Source organism: Anas platyrhynchos, chromosome 9 (assembly GCF_047663525.1).
Source record: "Anas platyrhynchos isolate ZD024472 breed Pekin duck chromosome 9, IASCAAS_PekinDuck_T2T, whole genome shotgun sequence".
Classification (NCBI taxonomy): domain Eukaryota; kingdom Metazoa; phylum Chordata; class Aves; order Anseriformes; family Anatidae; genus Anas; species Anas platyrhynchos.
In genome coordinates, this window is record NC_092595.1 from 14280283 (window position 1) to 14305989 (window position 25707).

At 43.8% G+C, this 25707-nt stretch overlaps 1 protein-coding gene across 4 annotated transcripts in view; it reads left to right on the top strand.

Moving 5' to 3' along the window:
* ARHGEF4 (Rho guanine nucleotide exchange factor 4) overlaps nt 1-18313 on the top strand; it is a 206113-nt gene extending 187800 nt beyond the window's left edge. For all 4 annotated transcript variants that reach the window (XM_005014360.6, XM_072042431.1, XM_021268761.4 and 1 more), the window contains 9 exons: nt 5775-5954; nt 8710-8904; nt 9899-10078; nt 10602-10834; nt 12231-12360; nt 13237-13368; nt 13805-14048; nt 14678-14755; nt 16657-18313. In XM_005014360.6, coding sequence (XP_005014417.6) covers nt 5775-5954; nt 8710-8904; nt 9899-10078; nt 10602-10834; nt 12231-12360; nt 13237-13368; nt 13805-14048; nt 14678-14755; nt 16657-16814 — 1530 coding nt within the window. In that variant the 3' untranslated portion in view covers nt 16815-18313. The remainder of the gene's footprint in view (nt 1-5774; nt 5955-8709; nt 8905-9898; nt 10079-10601; nt 10835-12230; nt 12361-13236; nt 13369-13804; nt 14049-14677; nt 14756-16656) is intronic.
* Nucleotides 18314-25707: the final 7394 nt, after the last annotated feature.

Below are 25707 nucleotides of genomic sequence, written 5' to 3' on the forward strand. Positions count from 1 at the left end.
TTTCCAGTCCCAGATCGTACAGTTAAAGTTAGGGCATCAGAAAAGGCATTGTGTTAACCAGGTAAATACTTCCCATCCTGAAGTAAACGTGAACATCAAAACTGTTGGGGAGGTGGAGAAGGGGAATCAGTAGATGTATTCATCTACAGCCAGAATGGAACTAGAAACAAGAAGCTTTGTAGCTTGTGTCCCAGGACAAATCTTGTTCAGATCTGAGAGTTCAACCCCACCCCTACTCCTTTCCAGTCTTTCCAGACAATGAAGATAAGGGCAGAGGGTGGCTGATTTCCAGGCGCAGTTATGGCACCAGCCTAGGAAGCCATGCTACAAGCAGGTGAGTGTCTGTGCGCCGCCTCCTGCAGTGCAGACAGAGCTGTTGGGAGAGGGCTGCACCGCTTCCCAAAGATGTGGAGAGCATTAAAAAGAAAGATTCTGTCCGAGATCTGGGCTCTGGGTACACCAGACACCTTAACCTGACGTGGCAGGTGCCATGCACGTGGGAGAGGTGTGAGAAGTGGGCTTGCCAGAAGCTGAAGATACTTAAGCCACTTTCTAAGCCTTAGAGCTTTTAAGCTCCTTAAGCCACTCAAAGGCTTTAGATGGGTTTAAAATGCTTAAGACACTTTAAGGTCTTAGATGAGTTTAAGCTGTTTAAGCTGATTTAGAGCTTTGGAATGACTTAAGTTCTCTGGCTTTGTGAGCTTAAGGTGGTTTTTAGGTTCTTTGAGCTCTTAATTGTAAAGACCTTTCTAAACATTTTGAGTGAGGATGCAACGCATACCCACCTTGTAGCCTGCACGCAGGGACTCCTCTCTGAATGCATCCCAGGCGTCTGATCAGTCAGGTTTCCCTGGGTACACTTTTGTCCTCTCTTATTTTCCTCCCCTTTTTCTTTTTTGGCCAGAAAATAGGCAGCCAGGGGTTGGACGTCCAAGTGTTAGGGGCACATGGCTGCTCCATGCGTGTGACTCACCTTCCTCCATGTGCTTGGCAAGGGTTGCATGGGTAGGATGTACAGCATGTAGGATCTGTTATGTTTAAGCTGTGAGAAAGTGTTGTACTTACCCCTGCTTGAGAAGTCCCAGCCCTACCCCAGAGGATGTAATGTCCTTGTAATTACTGTGTTAGCAATTGCTAATTTTCTAGCTGAACAACAATGTTGCTGTACCTCAGGGAACGTATCTGTCTGCGTCAAGTTAACGTTTTGGGGTCTCACCTATTTAAGAAGTATTTGCAGGTAATGCAAATAGTCAAAATGGAAAATAATAGATGTATTTTCATTTGTGTTTTTTACTGCACTAATGACCTAAGACCAGCTCTGTAGGGCCAGCCAGGAACACTTTTAGCTGTGACTTGGGGTAACTGCTTCGGAAAACATTGAAGCATGGCCCTGTTCTTTCCATTGTGTGTCTTTCCAGGTGTAAGATCCTTGATGGGCCAGAGGTGGTATCCAGATATGATACGTTTAAGCGGCCTTGAAGGACGTAGATTTGCTTAATCTGTTTTTAAAACCATCTGTGTTTGGCTCATGGCATCTTGTGGAATAATAATGTACAACAGGAAAAAGTACTACTTTGGTATTAAAATTCTCGCCTGGCAATCTCACACATGGGCCTGGCATTTCAAGCCTGTTAATCGTTTTCTAAACCTTCACGTGGTCAGCCTCCATCCACCTTTTTCTGTTGCAGCTTCAAAGTCTGTTCAGCTTGTTCTGGCCTGGAAACTCTTCCGGACTCCCAGCTGGTGTTGCTCTTTGTGCCTTTTATAGTTCTCTGCTTCTTTCTTTCCGAGTCATCCCTGACATTCAGACTTTCTGACCCTGATGCACCAGGCTGGTGTTTTCCTAAATCTGTCTGCAGAGACATTCTTGAGGAGCAGCTCATTTAGAGTCAGCCGTTTGTGTTAGATACGGCTTGTGCTCCGTTTATCAGCAGGGAAATTCATTTGCCATTTTATCACTGAGTAAATCACCATTGTATCTGTTTGTTTGGAAAGAGTTAGAAAATATCACTTATACCAGAAAATAAATGTCTAATAGACATAAGTTTAAATAACTGTCCTCTGGAAACTTGCATGAAAGGTTAAAATGGAAGCTGTTTAATAGCTTTATTTACTCTAAGCACTACCGGCTGGAAGTAGTGAACTTCTAGATGTGATATAAAGATAACATTTAGCAGAGTACTATCGAATTTGATAAGAGCTTGTTTCCTCAGTGCCAAAGCTTAAGGATGCTGATGTCCCAGATTAGTAGACTTCTGATTTACAGGTCGTGGGAGAGTGATGGCTGGGGTACTGAGGGCACTGACAGGACCTAGATGAGGAGGGGGCCTCCTTAGCTGCAGGTCACTGCCCCGCTCTTTCAGAAGAGCTTTCCTAGCCTATTTCATCTGAAAGTAAAAAGGCCTAAAGCAATTTCAGTCTATTTCTTGCTATAAAATAATCAGCTGCTATATCTTAGGTGAGGAACTGGGGGAACTTCTTGCATCAATCTGGACTTTGAAAAATCACATTTAGCTGGGCTCACGCATATGCCCCTGGTAAGCTCTGTCATGCCGTACTCTTCACACGCAGGTTGCAATAAGATGAAGCACGGCTCTGCCGCCTCCGCTTTCTACAAGGGTTGCTTCCCTCCTCCTGTGGCTGCTTCAAAGCTTCTCCTTGCCTGCCGGATGGGGACCCTCCTCCTCTGTCCATCTGTTTAAGCCACTTCCGAGGGGGAAGCTGCAGTTGGATGGTATAAATAAAGGGGAATAATGTAATTAATGCTAGTCAGAATGGTTTTGTAGGAAATCATTCCTACCAAATATGCTGATGACAAACATTGAACGTTTGGTAAATGGAGGCAGCTATATGAGGTGTCACAGGAGGAGTGGGAATTCGGGCACTGATTAAAAAAGCAGCGCTATACACTATCAGCGTAGTTTACTTCCCAGGACTAAGATCTTGGCTGACTGACATCTCAGAGAAATTTGCTAAGGAGAACACTATCAAATGAAAATATTCAGAGTGGGGATGCGCAGTCAGTTTGGTAAATACCCAAGCGTAATATCCTTATCCTTAGTCAATGCTCTAAAATCCGTGGTGAAAAAAAATGTGCAGCTGACTCAGCAGGCAAAAGGGCAGCTGGTGGCTCACTCTGGGGCCTGCTGCACAGGTCCGTCCCTCTGAGGGAAGAGGAAGGCAGCCTGCCTGCCGCCTGCGTGGAGACACATGCCTTTGGTGTACCGCTGTGGCAGGGGGGTCATGGCAGCCTGATACGTGCAAGGAAGCACTTGCTGGGGCTGTGGAGTTGTGATGGGTTCTGGTGTCCTGCAGCAAGCCTCAGCTAGCCCACATGCCTCCCTGGCAGGGAAGAGAGATGGGGCCTGGGGGCTTGGCTAATTCAGAGCATCAGTGTTAGTACTGCCTTTGGGTTGCAAGCAGTGCTGCCTACAAACTTAGGGGTTGCTATCAACAAAGAAAAATAGCCAGTGTGTTTGTCTTCTGTGCTGCCTGCTGCAGGAGCTTTGGCAGCTGAAGGGCAGCTGGGTTTGTATTGTCTCCCATTCTCTTCTACGTTTGGGGCAGGAGACTGTGGCTGTTCAAGAACATGCGTTGGGTTCTCCTTGATATTACAAAGCCAGCACATAAATATTGTTTCATATGGAGATTAATTAGTTGTTTTTCAAACCTTACTTTAATTGCAAAGATCAAAAACTGTAATAAGATAAGCCATTTTGCTCCTAGCAGCTGCCATGGTTGGCAGTGGTGTGTTCCTTTTAATACATGCTTCTTTGGAAGGTGAGCAGCTCTTACAGTACAGCTGGCTGATTGTGCACAGTGATTCAGCACAGCATATTTCAGTACAGAGCAAAGGGATTTTATCTTAGAAAGCGCCATATTCCTTACGAACTGGTCAGAATGTGCATGTTGAAAAGGCTGCCGAATGCCACTCTGCCCAGAGATTTATGAGTTAACGTGGGCATTTCCCAAGTGCCAGCCAGCCCCTACCCACCGTGTTACAAAACCCCATGCAGCTTGGCCCCAGCTCCAGCTGCAGTCACACTGCTAAAGCAAACGCCCAGCTCATGCACCCACAGGTGGCTCAGCAAAAAAGCAGAGGCTCTTTGTGAGCGCAGCCAACATCCGTCACCCACAGCTCAGCTGCTGTTCCTGTAAGTGAAGCCTGGTAGCTGAGTTTGTAAAATTGTACCTTTGACATCCATTCCTTTCCCTATTCTAGTCCTCTCCACTTTGTGTTAGAGAGCTAAAGCTCTACATTTCTAGAAGACTGACAAGGCTCACAAGATTTCAAAAAATGGAAATAGGGGGTTTATTCATAATGCTGAGTACACTTCAGGCTCGTCAAAGTCTATGCAACAGGCCTGCTAAGCGACCTGTGAGTTAACAGCAACCCAGATCACTCCAAAACCTTCACTCATTAATTGCCAAGTCCAGCTGTCCCCCTCCACAGCACACTGGGCCAAATCCCTGCCATTTGACCAGACTGAACTCAGCTCTTTATGTTGTAGTAGCTTGGCTAGCGAGATGCTGCTTGAGACTCCTGGATTATTTTCCCCCTGTAGCACTGGCTGTGTGCCAGCCCTTACGCCCCCTGCCCGTGGGGCTGCACTGTCTCGGTGCTCTTCTCCCTGAGGAGCAGCACCCTGCAGTGAGCACACACGTGAGTGCGGTGGCAGCGCAGGGCAGCTGAAAAGAGGCAGAGGGGAGCGCTGACGCCTGGTTCTGCAGAAAGTGGGAGCCTCCCATCCTCCCCTTCCCAGTCATCCTGATGTTATTTTTGTCAAAAGGGATACACTGCATTAAGCTGTTTCTGGTTCAGTGAAGGGACATTTACTATCCAGAGGCAGACTATATTTGATTTTTTTTTTCAAATGCTTCCAGTTAACTCTCCTGATTTACTGCATGTGCTATTATTCTGTCATTCTTTTACAACATGCATCTTTTTTTCTTTGAGAAGGACAAAACCAGTCACCATGAGCAGTAGATAACTGTGATCAAGCCAACCTAAGGTGCACAGCATGTGCATTATGTAGCAGGGCTGACAGTGTTACAGTGTGGCCCATAACCATGGACAGTGTGTTTTGTACATCTTTTTCCCCCTCTGGTCTCCTAGATTCCTCTTTCCATTGTCTTCCGAGAATTTATATATATATATATATATATATATTTTATTTTTTTTTCTTTCCTAGATTAGGCCCTTTATGAGACATGGTGTCTCACAGACAACTAGTGGCCCTGAGCACAGGCACTTGAACTCTCTGGGAGACTTACTATAAGCAGCTTAAATGCTAAGTTTAACCACTCTAAAGGTTTAAAGCTCTTACCATCCTAGGCCAGCACTGAGGCCTCAGAATACTTTCTGCTCTGAAGTGTGCCTCTAAACATGAGCACTCACACTTCTGTTTCAAGGTTGTCCATAGCAGGGCTGCACTGGCAGCGCATGGGCATCCTTCACCAACAAGGTACCACTGCTGAGCCCTGTTTGCTGGCTGAGGCAAACTCACCATTATGAGATTGCAGTACATCAAAATTACTTTCTTTTTTTTTTCATGTTGGTAAATGCACTGTGCCCAAGTGATTTGGAACAAATGCTACTGAGAGCAAAGTCAGTTGAAGCACCTGCCAGACTACTGACAGCTCTTTTTCATGTTTCTCATGAGGTGCAAGCAGTAGTCAATGCTTGTTTGTCTCAGCAGCAATTGTGCCAAAGCTGCAGCTACACTGGCTGCTTTTCTGTGAGAATCTGGCAGTTTGATGTTCTCTGTCCACAGCTCATCAGCGATGGCAGTGTGGTGTATGCAGAAGCCCTCTGGGACCATGTCACGATGGATGATCAAGAGCTGGGATTCAAGGCTGGTGATGTCATTGAAGTAATGGATGCTACCAACAAGGAATGGTGGTGGGGAAGGATTCTGGACAGCGAAGGCTGGTTTCCAGCCAGCTTTGTACGGGTAAGAGCTTGATTTTTTTCCATGTCTCTCCATTACTGCCAGGTGTTGTTTTTTTTTTTTTTTTTTTTTTTTTTTTTTTTTTCCCCCCCAGGTTTTATGTTCTGTAGTGAATGCTGAGAACTTCTACTGCTAGGATAGTTGGTTCAACATGTGCTTGTTACCATTCCTCTATGCATTGGCCTTTTACATTGAACTCTTGAGGATGGGCTGCCACAAGTGTGGAGAATTCCCTCTTTGCATCAGTAAATCAGAGTAAGGACAGTTTAGTTGTAGGTTCTGGAGCTAAGGTGAGCTGTACCAGCTGAGCAACTGCCCTGCATGGTGGTTTGCAGCCTGGGCTCCTGCTTACCCAGATGTGTGTTGGCTGCTTTGCAACCAAGCACCCAGAGTCACCCTCAGGAGTAAGCAAGATGTACTTCCTAGCAGAATCCCAGAAGCAACTGACAGAGGTCTTCACTGTAGGCTCTGTTTCAGACAGTAGGGATGAGCATGGCACCAAATTTAGTCCAGTGCCATACACCACATCCAAACATCTGTGACAACCTGACTCACACACACCTTCTCCTAGCTGTGGAGTTTTAAAAACATCAGGCAGCTGGGCTACAACACAGCAGTGTGTTTCAGGCACTTAAAATAGAGAAGAAAAAAAACACATAAAATGGTGTCTTGGAGGTGGTGATGTCAATTACTAGAGGGTGAATATGAATCACTTGATATTGACCAATTTTGGGGCCAAGGCGCTCTCCCTGGTGCCAGAAACAAAGACCATATAGAAATAGCTATATGGAACAGGTAGACAGGCCCAGCTGTGTACAGCAGAGGTTAGATCCATTTCCAACAGAGCATTCTGAAACACGTGAATTCTCTATGCAGGTTGGGGGCTGGGGGGCAAGAGTCTGGGTAACTTCTGTGCACTCTTTTCTTTCTGTGAGGAAAAAGGCTTTTTTCATTTCTTTGGGCTGTGACTGTTGGTACGGATGCCTGACTGCTTTCACCACATAAGCACAGTACTGCAGAGGTGATTTGGTGCCTAAGGACAGAGAGATTCTTAGATATTCAGCTTCTTATCTGGGTCACTTTAGATCACAAATGACCCCAAACCAGGTGAAGCATGAAAGGAGATTATCTGGTGTCTGTAGAAAAAGTCCTTGGTGAAGCAGAGCAGGTTGTGCTACAGAAGTTGTGAAATGCATTGTTATAGAGCTTGCAAGAAACAGTCTCAGCTGGTAACTGTTACAAACAGTATATGTTTTTTGCAAGAAAGATTACTAGGACCAACTTCTCAGCACTGGTGGAGATGGAGCTACTATTTTCACAGCCAAAACACAGGCTTTATTTTCATTCACATTACTGACAAATTGTCCTGCTGGCAATTTCAGGGGAAAGCAGACTACTGCTAGCCATTAGGGATGAAGAATAACAAGTTCTTTTAGCAGAGTAATTGCAACACTTATTCAAGCATCCAACTGAAGATTTCCTACTAATTATCTCTGGGTCTCAAGCTTACTGCTGGGAAGGGCAGAATGGTCTTGGGTACTTGGACAGAACGGGACTTGGGTAAACCTGCAGGTCTCTCAGTTACTCCACACAAGTTTCAGGCCAAGGTCTGAGTTTAAGACCAGCCAATGCTGTTTTACTCACAGCGAAGGAAAACCAGGATTGCACATCTTGAGGGTTTCACCAGCTGTAAAGAGTAAATGCAATCTATGCCTCTGCTGGCAAGGGATGGGTATGCATTATTTTTTATACATAGAGATACATGTATATCAAGAGAAAAACAATCCTGCCTAGAAGTGACTACATTAAAAGTTTAAAGCAGGCCTGTATCATTGTATTAAAACTGCTTATGTTTATGCATGTTCCTACCTCAGAGTTTTTCATTTCTTTTTTGTGCTGGGATTGATGACTTGTATATAAAATATTCCAATGGGTGCTCTGGGATCTATTAAATATGAAAATACAATACTAATATGTGAAATAAAGCTCCCAAGTGAAATGCACCAACAATTTCTTGTCCTTAGTGAAGGTACTTTGGTATTGCTGACAGTATATGTAGTGACTGTAGTACAGCATGTCTACAAAATGCTGCTGCTTGTCTCTGCTCATGCTATGCTGCCATCTCATGGGCACTGTGAAGGAGCCACGAGTTACACACACAGCCCTGTAATGTAATGCAGCTTTTCATTACATTATGTGCCCGCTGGCATCCGCATTTGCTTTTATATTAAAAATACATTATCTCTAAATAACCTTGGGGAAGCAGGTACTTCTGAGGGCTATCTGGTATTTATAGTATGGGAATAATAATATAACTGATATCAAAAAAAAAGGCAAATAGTTCCTGCTTTTCCCCTCTCTCCCGAAAAGTCCCCTCACAAATACCTAAGCAGAATTCACTTTGATAAAACACTTCCTGTCCTGATTGTGTACGTGTTCTCCCTCAAGGGCTTCATATCATTCCTGTGACTTCTGTCCGAGATATGCCTGCTTAAAACCACCCATATCACATATTAACAGTTAATTGGCTTGAAATTACCATCCCCAAACTGTCAAAACCTTTCCTTCATGGGCTATGTGTTTACACATTACATACCATGGGAAAATACATTTACAGGCAGCATGTACAGAGTAGCCCTCTTCCCTCCTTATCCTAGCTCAGTCTTTGTCTGCCATTCTGTCAACCCTCCCAAACTTCCTTTCTTTGGAAGACTTGTATTTCTTACTACAAACAGTGAATGTCTTGTGTGTGGTACAGCTCCGAGTGAACCAGGATGAACCCATGGAAGATTACCCTGTAAAGGTAGAGGGTGGCAAAGAAGACGACTCCAGCAGTGGTACCCGCCGCTTCGGGATGGGGCAGACCACCAAAGATCAAATGAGGACCAACGTTATCAATGAGATCTTAAGCACAGAGAGAGACTACATCAAGCATCTGAAGGACATTTGTGAGGTAACGGAGTAAGGGGGAAGCAAAAGTAAGAACATCCCTAATGGAAACCAGAGGCTGTCCTATTCTTGTGCAGACATATGGTTCCCAAGTGGGTAACTTTCCTCCTCTGAAAATGAGATGGTTTTGCCATCAGAGCCTGTCCTGCTACATGATATCGCATGCTCAGAAAACAGAAGACAATTCATTACAGCAATATCCCCAATGCCTCTGAATTTGGAGCACCCAGTTATGCTCTGATTAAATGGAATTAATTGTATTTCCCATGCCAGAGAAAAGTAAACGTCTAGCATTGCTGTCCTCTTTAATACATGTTCTGAGGTAATATAATCAGCAACTCCAACCTTCGGGCAAGTTATGCTCAGATTGAAACAACTGGGGGATATTCAGCCTTTCACTTCCAAAGATGCTGAGTATTGTGACACCCTTTCCAGAAGTGACATGCTGTCAAATACACTGGGGTAAATTAAGGTAATTGATAAAAGAGTAGTGCAGAAACACAGATTTTCACTAAAATGACACAAAAAATGTAGTGTCCTCCAGGAGAGCCAGCTGGGGCAAAGCAGCAACACTTAACCAAGCACCTTTCCTTCATGAGTCCAGAATTCTCCCATGTCTTTGAATAAGTGATCAATTTGGTAACATGAGCAGCCACACCAGATCCTCAACTGAATTTAGGTGTCAGTGGATCAGTGCAGGGGTCAGAACACCCTGTAGCCTGCAGACAGACAAAAATGTTTTCTACAGGAGAGAAGGCAGCTCTGGGTGTGGGTTACTGCTTCATTTATGGCAGTGACATGACTGTGGGTTGATTTCTATTTCTGCCGTAATTTGAGTGATATTTGAAGAAATAACAGCTAAGGGATGGATGCACTTGTGAAGGAAGGGGGTACAACTGACAACCTGTACAACTGACTGCAGTCCTAGGGTTTTCTGATGATATCCAAAGGCCTCTGAGCAAGTGCCCAGCAAGCTTTCCAATGTGGTTTCCTCCTAGGGTTACATTAAACAGTGCCGCAAAAGAGCTGACATGTTTACAGAGGAACAGCTGAAGACAATCTTTGGGAATATTGAAGACATCTACAGATGCCAGAAGAAATTTGTTAAAGCACTGGAGAAGAAATTCAACAAAGACCACCCACATTTAAGTGAGGTTGGCTCCTGCTTCTTGGAATATGTAAGTAAATTTTACTTAAGGGGAAAGAGGTGGCTGAGCATGGGTTAGGCCAGAGGATTTGAAAGTTGATCTGAGAACTGAAGCTCTGTTAATACAACAAAAAACAGCCCATCAAACAAACCTACCCCAGCCAGCTAGAAGAGCTCTTGTGGCTGCAGCAAGAACATTTCCAAAGTGCCTCAGCTCCTGAGCACTGTATTGCCTGCCAGACCATGCTACTTCAGGCAGAGGTGTAAATCCCAAGTTGGGCCTGAGTTTACAGCTATGTATTTTCAGGTTTGTGCAGGATCAGCAGGCAGTTGCTGAGCCGGTCATTAAAAACATTCGGCTGAGCACAGGCCAGAATAGACAGAAATGTCTCAGGCTCTCAGATAAGCTGCACGAGCCCCAGCTTTAGGTCTCCTGGCTTCAAAGTGTTAGGGGAGCATACAAATTATCAAACAGCCCCAATGTCATACAGGTTTGGAGCCAGGCCATCGCCCAAAGGAACACGGACAGTAAATCCCTTTAATTTCCTTTGCAGCAAACAGAGTTTCAGATCTACTCTGAATACTGCAACAACCACCCTAACGCCTGCATGGAGCTGTCCCGCCTCACCAAAGTTAACAAGTACGTCTACTTCTTTGAAGCCTGCCGCCTGCTACAGAAGATGATTGACATCTCTCTGGATGGGTTTCTGCTGACGCCAGTGCAGAAAATCTGCAAATATCCACTGCAACTGGCTGAACTGCTCAAATACACCAACCCTCAACACAGGTAGGTCAGCATGGTGGGGAGGGGAGGAGTAAGACTGGTCTCACGGAAATGGACTAATGAGGAATTTTGTATTGAGAGCAGTTTACTAAGAGCAGCCAGTACCACAATTCTTCTGTGTTACCTTGCAGATACCAAAAAGAAAAGAGAAAACAAAACAAACAAAAAACAGAAATTTTCAGTCAAATACTTAAATTTCCATTACAGTAGCACTGGGTTTCCTGTCTGTTAGAGACCTGAAGTTGCAAAGTCCACCTTTTATCATGGTGCTTTCCTATTTATATTCAGCCTTTTTATCTGTGGTACCTGCACATACAGACTTCGTAGTTGTTTCCTGTCACAATGGTATTGAATATTTTGGCACGAGAAGCACTGATTGAATATAGCCCAACATGTCTATGAACCTACACCAGGGCTTGTCGAGGCTGAAAGTTAGTCATGAATTTTGCTTGGTGCTTTCCCTGTGGGAAGTCACGACCTACAGCAATCAAATCAATCCTTGCCTGCAAATCCATAGCTCCATTTCAGGGTGAAGGCACTGCTCTTGGCTCAATTAACAGTGTGACTTAGTAAAGCATCTGAAATAATTAGCTACAGAAATAAAGCACGAAAACCTGTATTAAAGTATTGATATCGGCCCCTTGTGACAACTTAATTTTACCACCCTGATTTACAGCAATGGTATTTCTCAGACTTGTTTTCCACGTCTTATTAAATCATAAGCATGTTGTTCTGGAATTCTCTCTAAACAGAAAGCTCCTTAATGGAGTACACAGATGTTAGAAAATTGCATTAGAGATAAGTGTGCTGAACTGCTCCTTCTCAGCTACTCTAACTCAAAAGAAGTTGCTGGTGGCAGCAGATGGTGTGTGGTGAGGGTGGATCAGCTTCTGTCCTACCCTTCCGGATTAACTAGCAGCTCCTATTTGAAACCAAGCCACATCTAAACCATCTTACCTCCGTGTGATAGAATTGTTCCCTGTAAGAAAACTGTGGCATTATGAATATATTGTATTAATGTGGGGAAAAAGCAATGCTTAGAAAGCTGTGGAAAATTTTCCAGCAACTAGCGTTTACACTTCTGTGACTGGATTTCATTACTTGCCTCCTTCTCTTTCACAAGTCAGGCCTGGATTTGTTACAAGACTATATAGTCTGTGCCTTAAAAGCAGCACACTTCTGAAAAGCTGCCCACAGCCACATGTACCTAATACATTCAATATAAAGTTGCTGGGGTGTAGGGCAGCAAGTAGCACTGATGTTTTCTGCTCTCCAGCCCTACAGCATGCTAGGTTGCACTCCTTTGGAGCATAGATGCAATAAATTTAATTTAAATAAAATAAATTTTAATTAAAATTAAAAAGTCCTTTTGTTATGACACAACTCTGCTCTACCACAGGGATTATAAAGACGTCGAAGCTGCCTTAAATGCCATGAAGAACGTTGCTCAGCTCATCAATGAGAGAAAGCGGCGGCTAGAGAACATTGACAAAATTGCTCAGTGGCAAAGTTCCATAGAAGACTGGGAGGTAAGACAGACTTTCCCCATGCAGAGAATGGATTGTGTTTACTGTCTTCCATTCTCCCTCATTCCCCCCATCTGCCTATAGGAAGAACTTCGTAACAGTTCTGTTGTTCTGTGGGTTTTTGTGTGTGTGCTTTTTAAAATGATGCGAACTTTTAGTACAACCGAGAAGGTCTAGCACAACCCAGCTAGACCAGCTGCCTTTTTGCCTGTTCCCTGGGATTTTTTTTTCCTTTTTTTCCTTCCAGAATAAAATTGGAATGTAGGCTGGTGAAATCCTATTGTTCTCCTCTTGTTCCCCATTCTACTGAGTGATTTAGAATTGGTCAAAATGGGCAGAATTACCCCTTAATGTGCTTAGTAAGGCACATCATTCTTGTAGAAAGGCAAGCTCTGATATAGCTAAAATGGAAGCAAAATTTCACTGTAGATTCAACATAAAAAAACTAGCTAAAGAAAAAAAAACACAAAGCTACTCATTTTCTGAACCTCAGAGTCAGTAAAACCACTCCCTCTCCCACCAAAGGAAGTCAGGCTATATTCTAAGCTACCTCCTTACATGATTCCTTTAATGTCAGGGATGTACCAGCTGCCCTAAGCAGACTCCCTAGAAAAGGAAAAAATTCATTTAACACACTATTGTTCTATTCCAATTCAGTTCCCATTCCCTGGGAACTGAAGGGCACAGCATCCTCCATGATGCAACAAGGCTTCTTCTCTATCACAGAGGCTCCCTCTCATTCCTGGAAGAGTGTTTCACCAGCAGGGCTTCAGGCTACACAACCACTCTGAGGTTCTCCTGTGAGACCATGGGCTTATTTCTTCTCTCTTGTTTTTGGATGGCACAGACCAGACTTCTTTTACTGCTCTTACTTCTCAGGGTGAAGATGTGCTAGTCAAAAGCTCAGAACTCATCTATTCTGGGGAACTAGCCAAAATCTCCCATCCTCAAGCCAAGAGCCAACAGAGGATGTTCTTCCTCTTCGATCACCAGCTTGTCTGCTGCAAGAAGGTAAACTTGAGTAGATAAATCCAAGTTCTGTTACAATGCTGAAAAATGAATCATCTCCCTCAGTTCATTTCCAGTTGTTCTCTACCTGTCTGTTTCTGTAATACTTAATTCTGTTTGCAGTGTATATGCTTCTTGCACAGATTTAGGTACACTCAGGGCAGTCTTTTTTCTGGCATCCTGGTGTTCTGTACACCTGACCAGAGCAATAAGCCAACTGCTAGCCAAAATCTTGTAGCAAGAGAGCTGTAGGAGCACACTGAACTGCTTCTAGGATTAGTGTGTGGGTTTATTTTATGCAACTCGAGTATCAGCACTGACGCTCTCATTCTTTTAAATCTGTTCTTTTTTCAACTGCACTTCCACATGAGATTTGTATCCCATTCAGAAGCTTTCATGTAGAAGAAAAATTTGTATGACTGTGTGACCTTTCTTACAGGACCTTCTGCGTCGGGACATCTTGTACTATAAAAGTCGGATCAACATGGATGATATGGAAATCCTGGATGTAGAAGATGGAAAGGACAAGGACTTCAGTATCAGTGTGAAAAATGCATTTAAATTACACTGCCGCAACACTGAGGAAGTCCACTTATTTTGTGCAAAAAAGCCCGAGCAGAAACAGCGCTGGCTGAAGGCCTTTGAGAATGAAAGGAGACAGGTTCAGCTCGACCAGGAAACAGGTATGCAGAAAGCAATGCTGTAACACAGGGGTATGTTTTTTATTTTATTTTTTTGACAGGAAGCCAAAGCATGCTCTAGGCCAGCTCTGGGCTGCTGACTAGAATGCACTGCATGAATTTGTGCAATTTGAAATACAAACCACAATGCTCAGATACTGCAGGAAGTCCTCTGAGACCTTGATGTCTTTAATGAGTTCAGGCAGGGCTGACAAAATAGGCAATGTATTACATAGAGCATCAATTATTGTGCAAGATATCATGAGCGCCTGACGTGGCAGCATCTGTGCAAAACACATTCAGTCAAAAGATCGCATTGTGAGAGAGGGTTTTCATTTTTTTGTCCAAATAGTTCAGATGTGAGATCTGAGCCACAAAAGGTCTGGACTGGCTTTGTCAGCTGGTGGGGAGGGGTGGGGGCACTGGTAGGCAGTAAGCATTGCCTGAGAGGTAAGGACCAGGCCGGGGGGGAGCAGTATGTGCCCCAGCCAGCTCTGGGAGTAATTTTAGATTGTGACCTCCCACCTCAGGCACTTTCCAGCTTCACTGTTTCTTTTAATGTCTATGCAAGTGTGCTCCCATGAAATACAACTGGATGACCTGCTGCTGACGGTCTCTCTTTTATTCTCCAGGTTTTTCAATAACGGAGGTGCAGAAAAAGCAAGCAATGCTGAATGCCAGCAAGCAGCACCACACCGGGAAGCCTAAAGGTGAGTCATTCCTGAACTTATAAATGCTGCTAGAACTGCAGGCTCGGGAGTGGTAGTGGTGTTTATGGACTACAGTACTAGTGCTTAAGCCACCACCTCTGAGAGCATTGCCTTTTTTGTTTAAGCCTTAAGTTGGTGAGATACCTCTTCCCATGTTAAAGTGCTTCAGTTTGCGTTCTCATGGTCAGGTAAAGGTAGAGAGGGTTGTCAAACAGCTAGATAACGAGCAACTTAGACAAGTGATCATTCCCAGCTTGGAGCTCTATATAGAAAACTAAATAATTACCACCAAAGATGAAGAACAGTAAAAATTAAGCTGTCTTACCCTTAACAGCAGAATCCGTCAGTGAGACTGAAGGCCATGTTCAGATGAACATACAGCATCCAAGAGCTGCCTAATATAAAATCAGCTGACTTTGTAATCCCTCTGCAGTTTCTTTCAGAGTTTCCCTGACATTTAATTTTCCTTGCTGCAGATCACAATTGCTTGTTCTTTCTAATAAATGGCAAACATTCTTTGTCATTCATACCAGCATTGTTCTGCTAGATTTCTTCTAGGCATATCTTTTCCAGCTAGGACTCCAGAGCTAAACACTGCAAAGAAGTCCTGGTACCTCTAAGCCCTAAGACTGTATTAGATCCAGCTGATAAGTACTTCTCTTTATATGGCCACTACACTTCTCTCCTATTTGACTTGAACTAAGTATTCATGGCATTAAGCTTTGAAACAGCATCATAAAGAAAGGAGCACTTCATCCGGACACAGAAAAAAATGCTTTTTTTTTAAACTGTGTTTACAGAGCTCAGATGTGGGTCATCTGGTTCAGTAGAACATTTTTCTTGCTAAAACTTCATTGATGTGTAGCAAAAGATGCTGGTGAAATGAAGTTTTAACGGTTGGTGTTAGTGACTTACCACTATCACGTGACCTCTCTGAATAAACCCATCTGGGACTATTTTCAATGAGTGGTGTTAACAAACCCTTGAGTAGGCCAGATGGTGAACTCCAGTGTAACACTGTGCAGTACAGTTCCTGGCTGATTCAGACAGCTGGAGTCAGGAAATTATTCCAGACTACAGGAGACCTGCTCTGCACCTGATCACCGAGTGCTGAACCTGAACCCACAGCTAAGCACAAGCCCTGTTCTAAGGCTAGCTCACAGAGTCACCATAGATGCCAGGCTCTCCAAACAGTATGACATTCTCTTTGTGAAGAGACAAGATGAAATTTTGTAATGATTCCTAAGATGCAGAGGGTCGTAAAGGCTACTGCAGCGCCGACTTGTCCTGCCTGTGGCAAATGCATTAAAGCTTGCTATTTTGGCAGAATCCCATGAGCAGATGGCATGCTCATTAACAGTGCTGTTAAAATAAATAAATAAATAAAAACTAAGTGGCCAGAGGAGTGTGAATGCAAGCAACAGAACAGGCAGTTCCTGTGCCTGCAGCACTATCACCTAAGGCTTCCTGCCACCCTTTTTTGTGATGCCTCCATCCCCCTTTATCTCCAGAAGAAGAGATGTCATTTGCTTTCCTTTAGGCCACAGAGAGTCAACCAATTCCTCGTGGTGGCAACAGCCAGCAGTAGGATCCCAGCTGAGTCCCCAGTAAGAAAGCTTGGCTACACTTCAAAACAAGCCAGAACTAAGATATGGCCACAAACAGAGTTTACAGCCATTTAGCTGCATTGTACCCTTGACAGAACACTGTCAGGGTATGCCTGACAGGGTATGCTCTAGGGCTTCCACAGCACCAACCCTAATCCTAAAAGGCAGTGCTGAAATAAGGGGTAAGCTGAGGGAAACCACATTTGTTCCCCTGCAGCTTTAACAGGGATGGGGCAGGGTGTATGGAAAGAACTGTGCTCAAGTAACACGCTTCACTTATTTCCTTGCCATCAGCTGTCACCAGGCCATACTACGACTTCCTGATGCGTCAGAAGCATCCCACCTTGCCTACTACACTCCCTCAGCAGCAAGTCTTCATGCTGGCAGAGCCCAAGCGCAAGCCCTCGAACTTCTGGCAGAACATCAGCAGGCTGACACCCTTCCGGAAATAAGGACAGCCCCATGTTTGTGCCTGAACCCCTTCTGAGAAAGCACTTTATCCATCAGTCCTAGGAGGTGGAGCCCAGGTTCTTCCAATCCTTTGTTTACAGAGGATGGCACATGTGCTCCTGCCTTCTCTATTTATTTTGCAGACCAACTGACCTGGCTCCGAGGTGAGACACTGCGTGTGTGCTTGCACACGTGCATTTGTGCATCGAGCCAGCCTTGCACAGCACCCGCGACAAACTTCCAGGAAGAGATCACAGAATGGAACCTGATGTGTTTCATCTGGAAAGATTTTGCCTGTCAGCTGTACACTGCATCACTCCTTTCTGCTGTGAACACTACTGCTGCCTGGCAGCGGTCAGAGAGGGGATGGCAGCTGTTAAACCTACTGGCTCCTCGTCCACTGACATGCTCAGAACAACAGCTCAGTGTCGCTGACATACATTTTCCAGGGAAGAAAAATCCCTTCCATTCTCTGCCCATTCCCCATTCCCCACCTTTCTGATCAAGGACATGATCTTCCTACACACTTCTAATTCAGTTAGCCTTTGCTGGCACTCAGACAAGACAACAGTGAGTATTACACTGTGACCCTTTTCTCTTTCCTTTAATTCAACAACACTGATGAACAACATAGTTCATTAAATGGTGCCAATCAACCTGCAGCATGAGTAAAGGTCAAGAATCTCTCTAGAGGGTTTGTTATTATAAGTTAGAGAAAAATGTGCCTAAATTAATACCATCAATTCCTTAGACTATCTTTTATCATTCTGCCATATTTCCTGGCCAATGAAAATGCTCACTGTTTGTAATGTGTTTATTTATGGTATAAACCAGAACTGTGTATTTTGTAAGTCTGTAATTGTTCTTGTCAGATGTTGTTAACTTTATGCCTGTTTTGTCTGTTTTTATTTTTTAAATAACAAAAGGTCAATATTTGCAAACCTAGCTCCCAGAAGTCAGTCTGCAGTTTGACACTGACAAACTAAAACCACGATAGTTATGCAAACTTCTACAGACCCTCAATTCAAGGGGTATTATTACAGGGTTTTGACACCTTCAAAAAACAAAGCAAAATCAAACCCAAGGCTAATTGCAAAAGGCCAAGACTTAGCACTAAAAGCCTCACTTTAGGTACCCAGTTTTCAAACTGTGGCCAAGAAAAAATAAATTTAAACCTTGGTTAGCAAAAGGAAAGATTTGCCTTACCATAGTGAGAGTTAGAAGCCATACTGACTGAATTTCTTAGCTTAGGAGACATTGGAAGGAAGACACCCCCATGTTCCAACACGATGCTATTTGAGCGAGCACTAACTGCCTGCAGAGCTCAGAAGTCCAGTGTTTGTTAATGCTGTAGCTGACCAAAGTCTGGTCATCCAGGGATATCTGCATTCAGTAGCATGTACAAAGTCATTCTTGCACTATATCTTCTCCCCAGACCAGGGGCTATATAATTTCATAAAGAAACTTGTAAAAGTAAAGCTCAGCCTGTGTTTGTGTCTGACATGTCTTATCTGTGTAAACTTGTTTCTCTTCAAAATAATTGTGGAGATTTTCCTCTTGCAACTTAACAAGTGACTGCTAATCAGTGGAGAAGCACTTGCAGGCTTCCCTCAGTGAAGCCATCTTTTGGATGGCAGGCTGGTGGAAGTGAGATACAGCACCAGAGAGGTACTGGTCACTCAAAACACTGCTCAAGGTGAGCAAGTCATTGGCTGCACCAGCAGCTGAGTCCCAACTGCCTGCTAGTTACTTAAAGGGAAAAAAGTCAAGCAAACATGAAAAAAGCTGCAGGGGGTGCTGAAGCCTCCTCTGAGCAACAGGGAATTAAAGAGGAACAGCAAGATCAGTGAATTAAGAAACAGTCCTGAGAGAAACCAGCAATTTCTCCTGGACCTGGCACAGCCTGTGCCACACCTGCCACTGTTCCTGGGAAAACGCACAGCCCATGCTCCTAGCCAAGGCAGAGCCCAATGTGTCATCACCACTCAATACAGTCCTCTAGAGAATGGCAACAGGAACCCCAAATTGTCAAAAAAAATTATCTCTGGTGGCATGCAGCAGTCAGGAAACCAAGCCACTGGGACGCTTGCAGGAATGGCCTTTGAACACTGAACAACCAGGCACACATCACTAAAACATGGAAGGGAAACAAAAATCAGCTCGCTATTATGTGCTGCAGCTGCATTACCAGCCTCGCAGTGCTCTTCCCACAGCAATGCCTCTAGCTCGTTGAACCCATGCAGCCCACGAGCCCTGGCTGGGCTTCTCCAGCAGCAGCAGCCAACAGGACCGGCTGCCAGCTGCACTGTGCCACCTGAGATAAGCAGCAGAAGTTTTGTTCACTTGAGGGGAAGAGGCATCAAGACCTCAATGGGGGAAAAAATCAAAACCAAAAAAAACCAATTCTGTCAGAAAGCACTAAGGTAAGGCCCCCCCCCCTCCCCCACTGCTTCATCTTGCCCATCAGCATAATTTACAGCACCATGTCCTAGCCATACACAGTCTGACTGCTTTGCGTGCCTCAAGCAGTGCACTGTTTGGGCCCTCCACCTCCTACACCCAATCTAAACACTAGTTCAGGTGCCAGCTGGCCACAGCTCACCCGCTGATAAACGCTGTAGGCTCCAGGCATGAAGACCAGCCTCCAGCACTGCCCCTCTGGTAGCTCAGAAGCACTACCGAGCTGACCCCCCACACCCCCGGCCCTCAGGGATGTCACCTGCACACCCCAGACCCAGTGTTAGCACAGCACCAGCTCACAGTTACCCGCCAGCAGCCTAAGCCTTTGCACAGGCACGCTTCCTTTTTGGGGGGCAGGCACCCATCACTCCCTGACTCACCAGCGTAAGCTTTATTCCCCAGAAGTGCTGAGCAGAGCAATACACCATTCAGATTTCACATCATCCTGCATACTAAATGATTACCCTTGCTGCATTGCAACAACCAGAACAGAGTCAGCCTTACAGAAAGCATCAGTAACAGAAAGCAATCATTTTGTTTGTGTTTACCCTAAGTGTGTGCACCCCTCCTTTCATTATCCATGTGTCTGTTTTGATTGGCCAGGAAGAGAAAGTGTTGACACAGAAGGGATCAATTCTCTGAGCCTATGAGCACTGTAGTATGGGGGGGGGATGCTGCATTGACCTAGACTAACCCAGGCCAGAAGAGGTGTTGGGATTTTACTTATCACAAGTCCCCCCCCAACAACATACATGTGTGCACACACCCTCAGAATAAGACTTACTGTGAAGCTGCATCAGGTCACGCGCAGTCTTGTCACGCTGCTATCTGACTGTGTTCCAAGGATGGTGATTCCCCAAAAACTGTGTCCCTGTCCAGCACGTCACCATCCACAGTCTGCAAAAGGTTATCACACCTCTTTGAAGTTCTCTTGTTGCAACTTCCGATCTGTTTTTAATTTGTATTTTGCTTTATATAGACACTCAGCTTTAAGTCTACACTGAAGTTACTCCAGTACAAATCCTGATCTATTCTACTCAATGAAAGTGGGATGAGACTGGCACAGAAACCAGTACCCTGATTTTCTGCAGCTTTTTGTTGCAATTAAAAAAAATTTAAAAAACCCCTCCCCACAGTGAACATACATAAGAGCTGACTACTATTATCTCTGTATCAGTACGCTGAACTGTAAATCTGCATTGAGTTAAGTTAGCAGGTTACTTACCATCTCTTCCAGAAGTTATTTCATATATGATTAATTCACACAAATGATTTATATTGAGAAACTTTATAGAAATTTTTGTTAAGTGCCAAAACAGACTTCTCTGGCCAAACAGTATCCCAATAGAAGAAAAGCTCTTTACTTCTGGTAGAGGAAAACGCGTCCTCTACTTGACTGTTCATCAGTAAATATTCTTATTAAGTGTCTTCGGATGGGATCCTAGCCTTGTAAGAAACACTTGGAGCTAGGATCTGATTCCCTATGCAAGACTGAAATCAGGTATAAAAGTTGATTGCACTGAAAGAGTGGAAACCTTGTAACATAGCAGGTGGAGTTACAGCATTACTAAACAGGTAAGAATCAAACTCAGTTTGCTCAATGTAACCACACACCCACATCAAGGTAACAGAGTGTACATCTGAACAAGATTTCATCAAGAAATGACATCCTTTAATTTCTACCCAGCACCACTTCCTGCCTCAGAAACCACAAAACCCAACCAACCCCTGTATCAGATCGTGCACGTATGACCTCCACTGATTTTTAAGTGATTAGGCACTCAGAAATCATCTCCTCTCCTAAATAAAGAAATGGTAAAATGTACATATGCTATAAAGTGGTAACAGACTAACCAGCACTATTTCCCTCCTTTACATCTTTCATCTGGATTTTAAACGGCATTATTCAGCATTTGTACTGTTAGTTAAAATTATCAGGGAGAATGTGTATGTAGGATAGAAAGCCTGTATGTGTGCACATTAAATGATGACCTTGTGGGTCTTCCTAAACTCATCATAAGGGTTTTTCTGGCATATGAGCAACAGGTCAAGTGCAACTTTCGTCAAGCTTTCAGAGCTTACCAGACAGAACAATCTCAGACGCACAAGAGAAGTCCATGTAAAGCACAACGAAGCAGAGACACAAAACTTCATTACCCACCTCTCCTCCTCTCAAAAGTGAGCCTTCTACCTGACCAGAAGTAAGGATTTTCATGAAAAGAACAAACAAAATCAAACAAACAAAAAGCTAACACCACTTAAAGCGCCTACTGTGAGTTTGCACAGCAACCACTCAATTCATGACTTCAGGGTAGAACCTAACTGCTAAAAAAATACTTCTGCATTTAGGTACAAGAAGAGGACAAGATCTGATCCAAGTGTGGTTTCGTGTTTTCATTTGTTTCTGGCAGTCTGCCCCCTCCCCTCCTGTAGCTATGTGTTTAGAAAATTCTTGTGAAAAACAGCCACATTTCCTATTGAGTAAAATCTGCCTAGATTTCACTCAGACAAGACACAGACTTTTGTGAACCAGTCACAAGAATGATTTGCTGAAATTATCAATCAAAGAGAACCAGTGGCTGCTAAATAATCTAACTTTTGCTCTGGGAAAAGAAAAAAAAGTAATCTCTATATTATTACTCTGGAATAACCGAGTCAGAAAACGTGGATGGATACACTGGAAAATTGCTTATGCTTCAAGTCTTGATAGCATCGAGACCAGTATAAGCCATCTTTGAACCTAATCTAAATATTGAAAAGATCAGTGCCCAGAGCTAAATATTCCCGTGAAGAAACCTTTAAGATCTTCCCCATTTAACCCTTTACCTGAAGAGCTGTGGGGTGCAGGTTGCTGAAGAGTCCTGCTTGTGTTTGGCCTCATCCATCACCTCACCACAGGTAATTCCAGCTGCCCAGGATACTGCTCTGTGAAGCCAGCACTTCACAGCCTGCCACCCAGAAGCTTACAATGCAGAAACCGCCTGCAGCTGGGTGTCTGAACAGCTTCCTGCAAATATCCACCAGCCAGGCTTCCACATCATTAAATCAGAACAACTGAGAATTGAAGCATTTACGAGTAACAGATATCCCAAAGGAATCCTGGCTTCAGACTGAAACCGCCACATTTCTTAGGATGCCAGAATGACAGAAATTAGCTTTTCTTAATGAAAAGGTCTTTCATATTTTGCAATATAAATCAAAATATCAGGCTGTGCTCCTCCAGATTTACTGTAGCAGAAGAATATCTTTGTGTAGCAGCAGAATCAATTATATCCACACAGCAGTGATTTTTAAATTATCAGTGTTTTGAAAAAGTATCATACCACTTGCTACACAGACTGCTTAAGAACTTTGTCAGGATCTGAGACATGGTACAGCTTCCAGCAAGTCCTCATTTCTCATTTTATTGCTATTACTGAAACGGTCTTCAAGTTTAGCCATCTGCCTGCTAACGAGGGGTATGGCACTTGCTGTTACCACAGCAAATACGGTACTGCGGTAACTCCAAAAGCCTGAGGACTGGAGCTACCCAGACTTCATTCAGCTGCTGGAGCCTCAGCCTGCACCTGTGGCTACTCAAGTTTTCTGCTCAAGCTAACAGGACCTGCTGCTGCTATTGATGAGTGGCAGCACCACATCAGTTTGGTAAGAGCTCCACTACAATGTCCTGTACAGCAGCCTACCAGTAGAAAATCCCTGCCCCCAGAGCTCCCAGCCTAAGCAAAGCTGTAGGATCAGGTCTTCAGGTAAGTAAAGGGTTAAAAAAAGTAAAAACTCTGGTAATGGACAGAAGTAAACTGAACAAAATTGAAGTGTTTCCAGCTCATTTGAAGCTACTGAAGGTGTAGTTTTGTTCATTTACTTTGACAGTGCAGAGGAGGGAATTAATCTACGAAGCAGTGGAGACAAATCAATGCAGCTCATTTCAGAACTACACTAGTGCAAAAAGACACTCAAATAGGACACAGCAGCAGCATCTTTCTGCTCAGTGATGCACGGAGATCAGGGTGGGGTAGGAGGATGGCCCCCTGTGTGCTCAAGAACAGCAGCAACCTGGATTGCTTTCATAGTCACAGCTGCGTATTTCAGGCTCATAAGAGGCCAAAGCACTGTCCTTCTGGACCATGCAGCAATCGCCGCTTGCCCTGCCTTGGGATTAACACCTCACACCACGTTTCATTTCTCACCATGTCTCCCATCGTTCCTTAACAGACTACATTATTAAATCCCATGGCTTTGGCAATGCTGGTGGTTAACAGTGAAACTGTAGGCTGTTTGTTCTTACTGCGTACCTTTGTCATTTTCCTCCCTGCAACTACTCCACTCTTCTCTGCATAGTGAGCTTCTCTTTTGCACAACTTTGCTACCAAAGCAGCTCCCTGTTTTACAGCCCGTGCAAATGAAATACCTGTGATATGTAACCCAGACTTGTATACCTTTGTGTGTGACTGTTTACATATACATTTGTGAGATGGGAAATAAACGAGCTATCAACTTTATTCCTGACTAATTCTATAATCTTCCCATAACACATTAACCACTGCGTATACGATAAAAGCCTTTATATCTACCAAAGCAAATGTGGCTGTAACTATAGTTTCATCTTTCCACAGCTGCTGCTTCCTTTTTCTTTGAAGCTACAGCCTGCCTGAACATCCATTACCTAGCCCCAGTAAGTTGTTTTTTTTTGGCTTCTTGTTACCAAAATCATACCATCAAGAAAAACCTTAGCTCCTACTTCAGGCACATTAGCATTCTTGCATTTAAAGAAGATACAGCACTTCATCTCGACCTTATAGTTTCATATTTCTTACAATAAGGCTGGTAAAGCAGAACTGTGGAAAGATGTGTTCCCCTCCCTCATTCTGAAGCACCAATTTGTCCAGTACCTTTATCAAAACAAACAAACAAAAAACAAACAACAAGCTATTGTGAAGCACTACACAATAGTGCTTCACCCCCAAAATGAAGATTTAACTGTATTAATTTAAGCTCACCATTAGGCTGCTTGGTGCCAGGTATTTTCCCTGTCAGGCTAGCACTTGGAATATCTTTAAGTCCAGCTACATCTCCGTCTGTGGCTTACTCATCCATGTGGGGATCAGCAGCCTCCACAACGCAGGCATGCGATCCGTCCGTGACACCGACAAAATTGCTTCCTGTAGCTACCAAAGACCTCTTATTGTCGTACATTTCTTCCCCCCCTTGTCATCACATGGAACCCCTTATATTCTATTCTAGGATGGATAGTTAACAGCCTAACTGGGTTCTAAAATAAAATCCACAGAGCAACTAACTCTTCCTGCACAAGACAGACATTGTATGTATGTAATGCAAAACTGCTGTCCTGCACACCAGCACTGATCAGTATGCGGCTCCAGTGAGTCATGGAATTTAAAATGTAATAGCATAAAAAGCCAACTTTCCTTCTGTCCTTAGTTATAGGATTAATTATAAGGACAGAAAAGTTACAGGAAAACTTGAAGTTCAGAAGTCCTACCTTTATTTCTGACGATCTGAGCAGTTGCTTTTTCTGGAAGGGGCTTTGGCTATTATCGTATGTTTAAAATTGCCTCTGCAACAAGGGCAGTCCTTGTCAGTAATGTATCTTCATAGTGAATATTTAACAAGCAAGTAAGGAGGAGAGCAATACGCATCAGAACGTCATTATGAAAGGAAACTGGTAGGGGAAAAAAAGACAACCAGGACTGACCTACTATTTTGGCAGTCCCACAGACACATTTGAATCACAACAAAAAGGCCATGGAGAACACCTTCCCGTCCAACCCACCCCAACTGCAAAGTTTGGTATCATGTCCTTATGAGCATTAGATACAGTATGAAGTAGTTCTCCACCACTGACCACCATAAGAACAGCTATCCCAGGGCCCTTCTAACCCAGGAATGATCACCACTGTTGAAGAGTATTCCCCTGTTTATATCCTCCCCGATGCCAGCAGCAGCTCCAATGACCTGAAAAACCATCTTTGTGCAAAAAAGTGATCCCAGGATAACTGACCTGCAAGTAACTTGAGGTAAAACAAACTCAAATTTATACTCAGCCACAATTTTAGATGCTGAACTACTTGACTACTTGCAAAAATCACCTGTAGAAATAATCTCAAAAAAATCTGAACACTTTCTCAGCAGTTTGATGCAGTTATTAACATGATTCCTTCCTCTTCCACATGCGTTGCTTTTCACAGCAATGTTACTAGGTATGTTATTTTTGGAGACCTATAATAAATAAAAATAGCTGGTTAGTTCAAACATTATAGCTTCCATCTCCCCCCCTCCCCAAAGACTGACACTTCTACTTTAACATAGCGTTGTTTCAATTAACCCATCCTCTAAAGAAAGGGTGATTACCCACACCTTACACCTACTCATTCTTTTGCTTCTGGGGCTACTCCAAATACTGACTTAGAACAACTT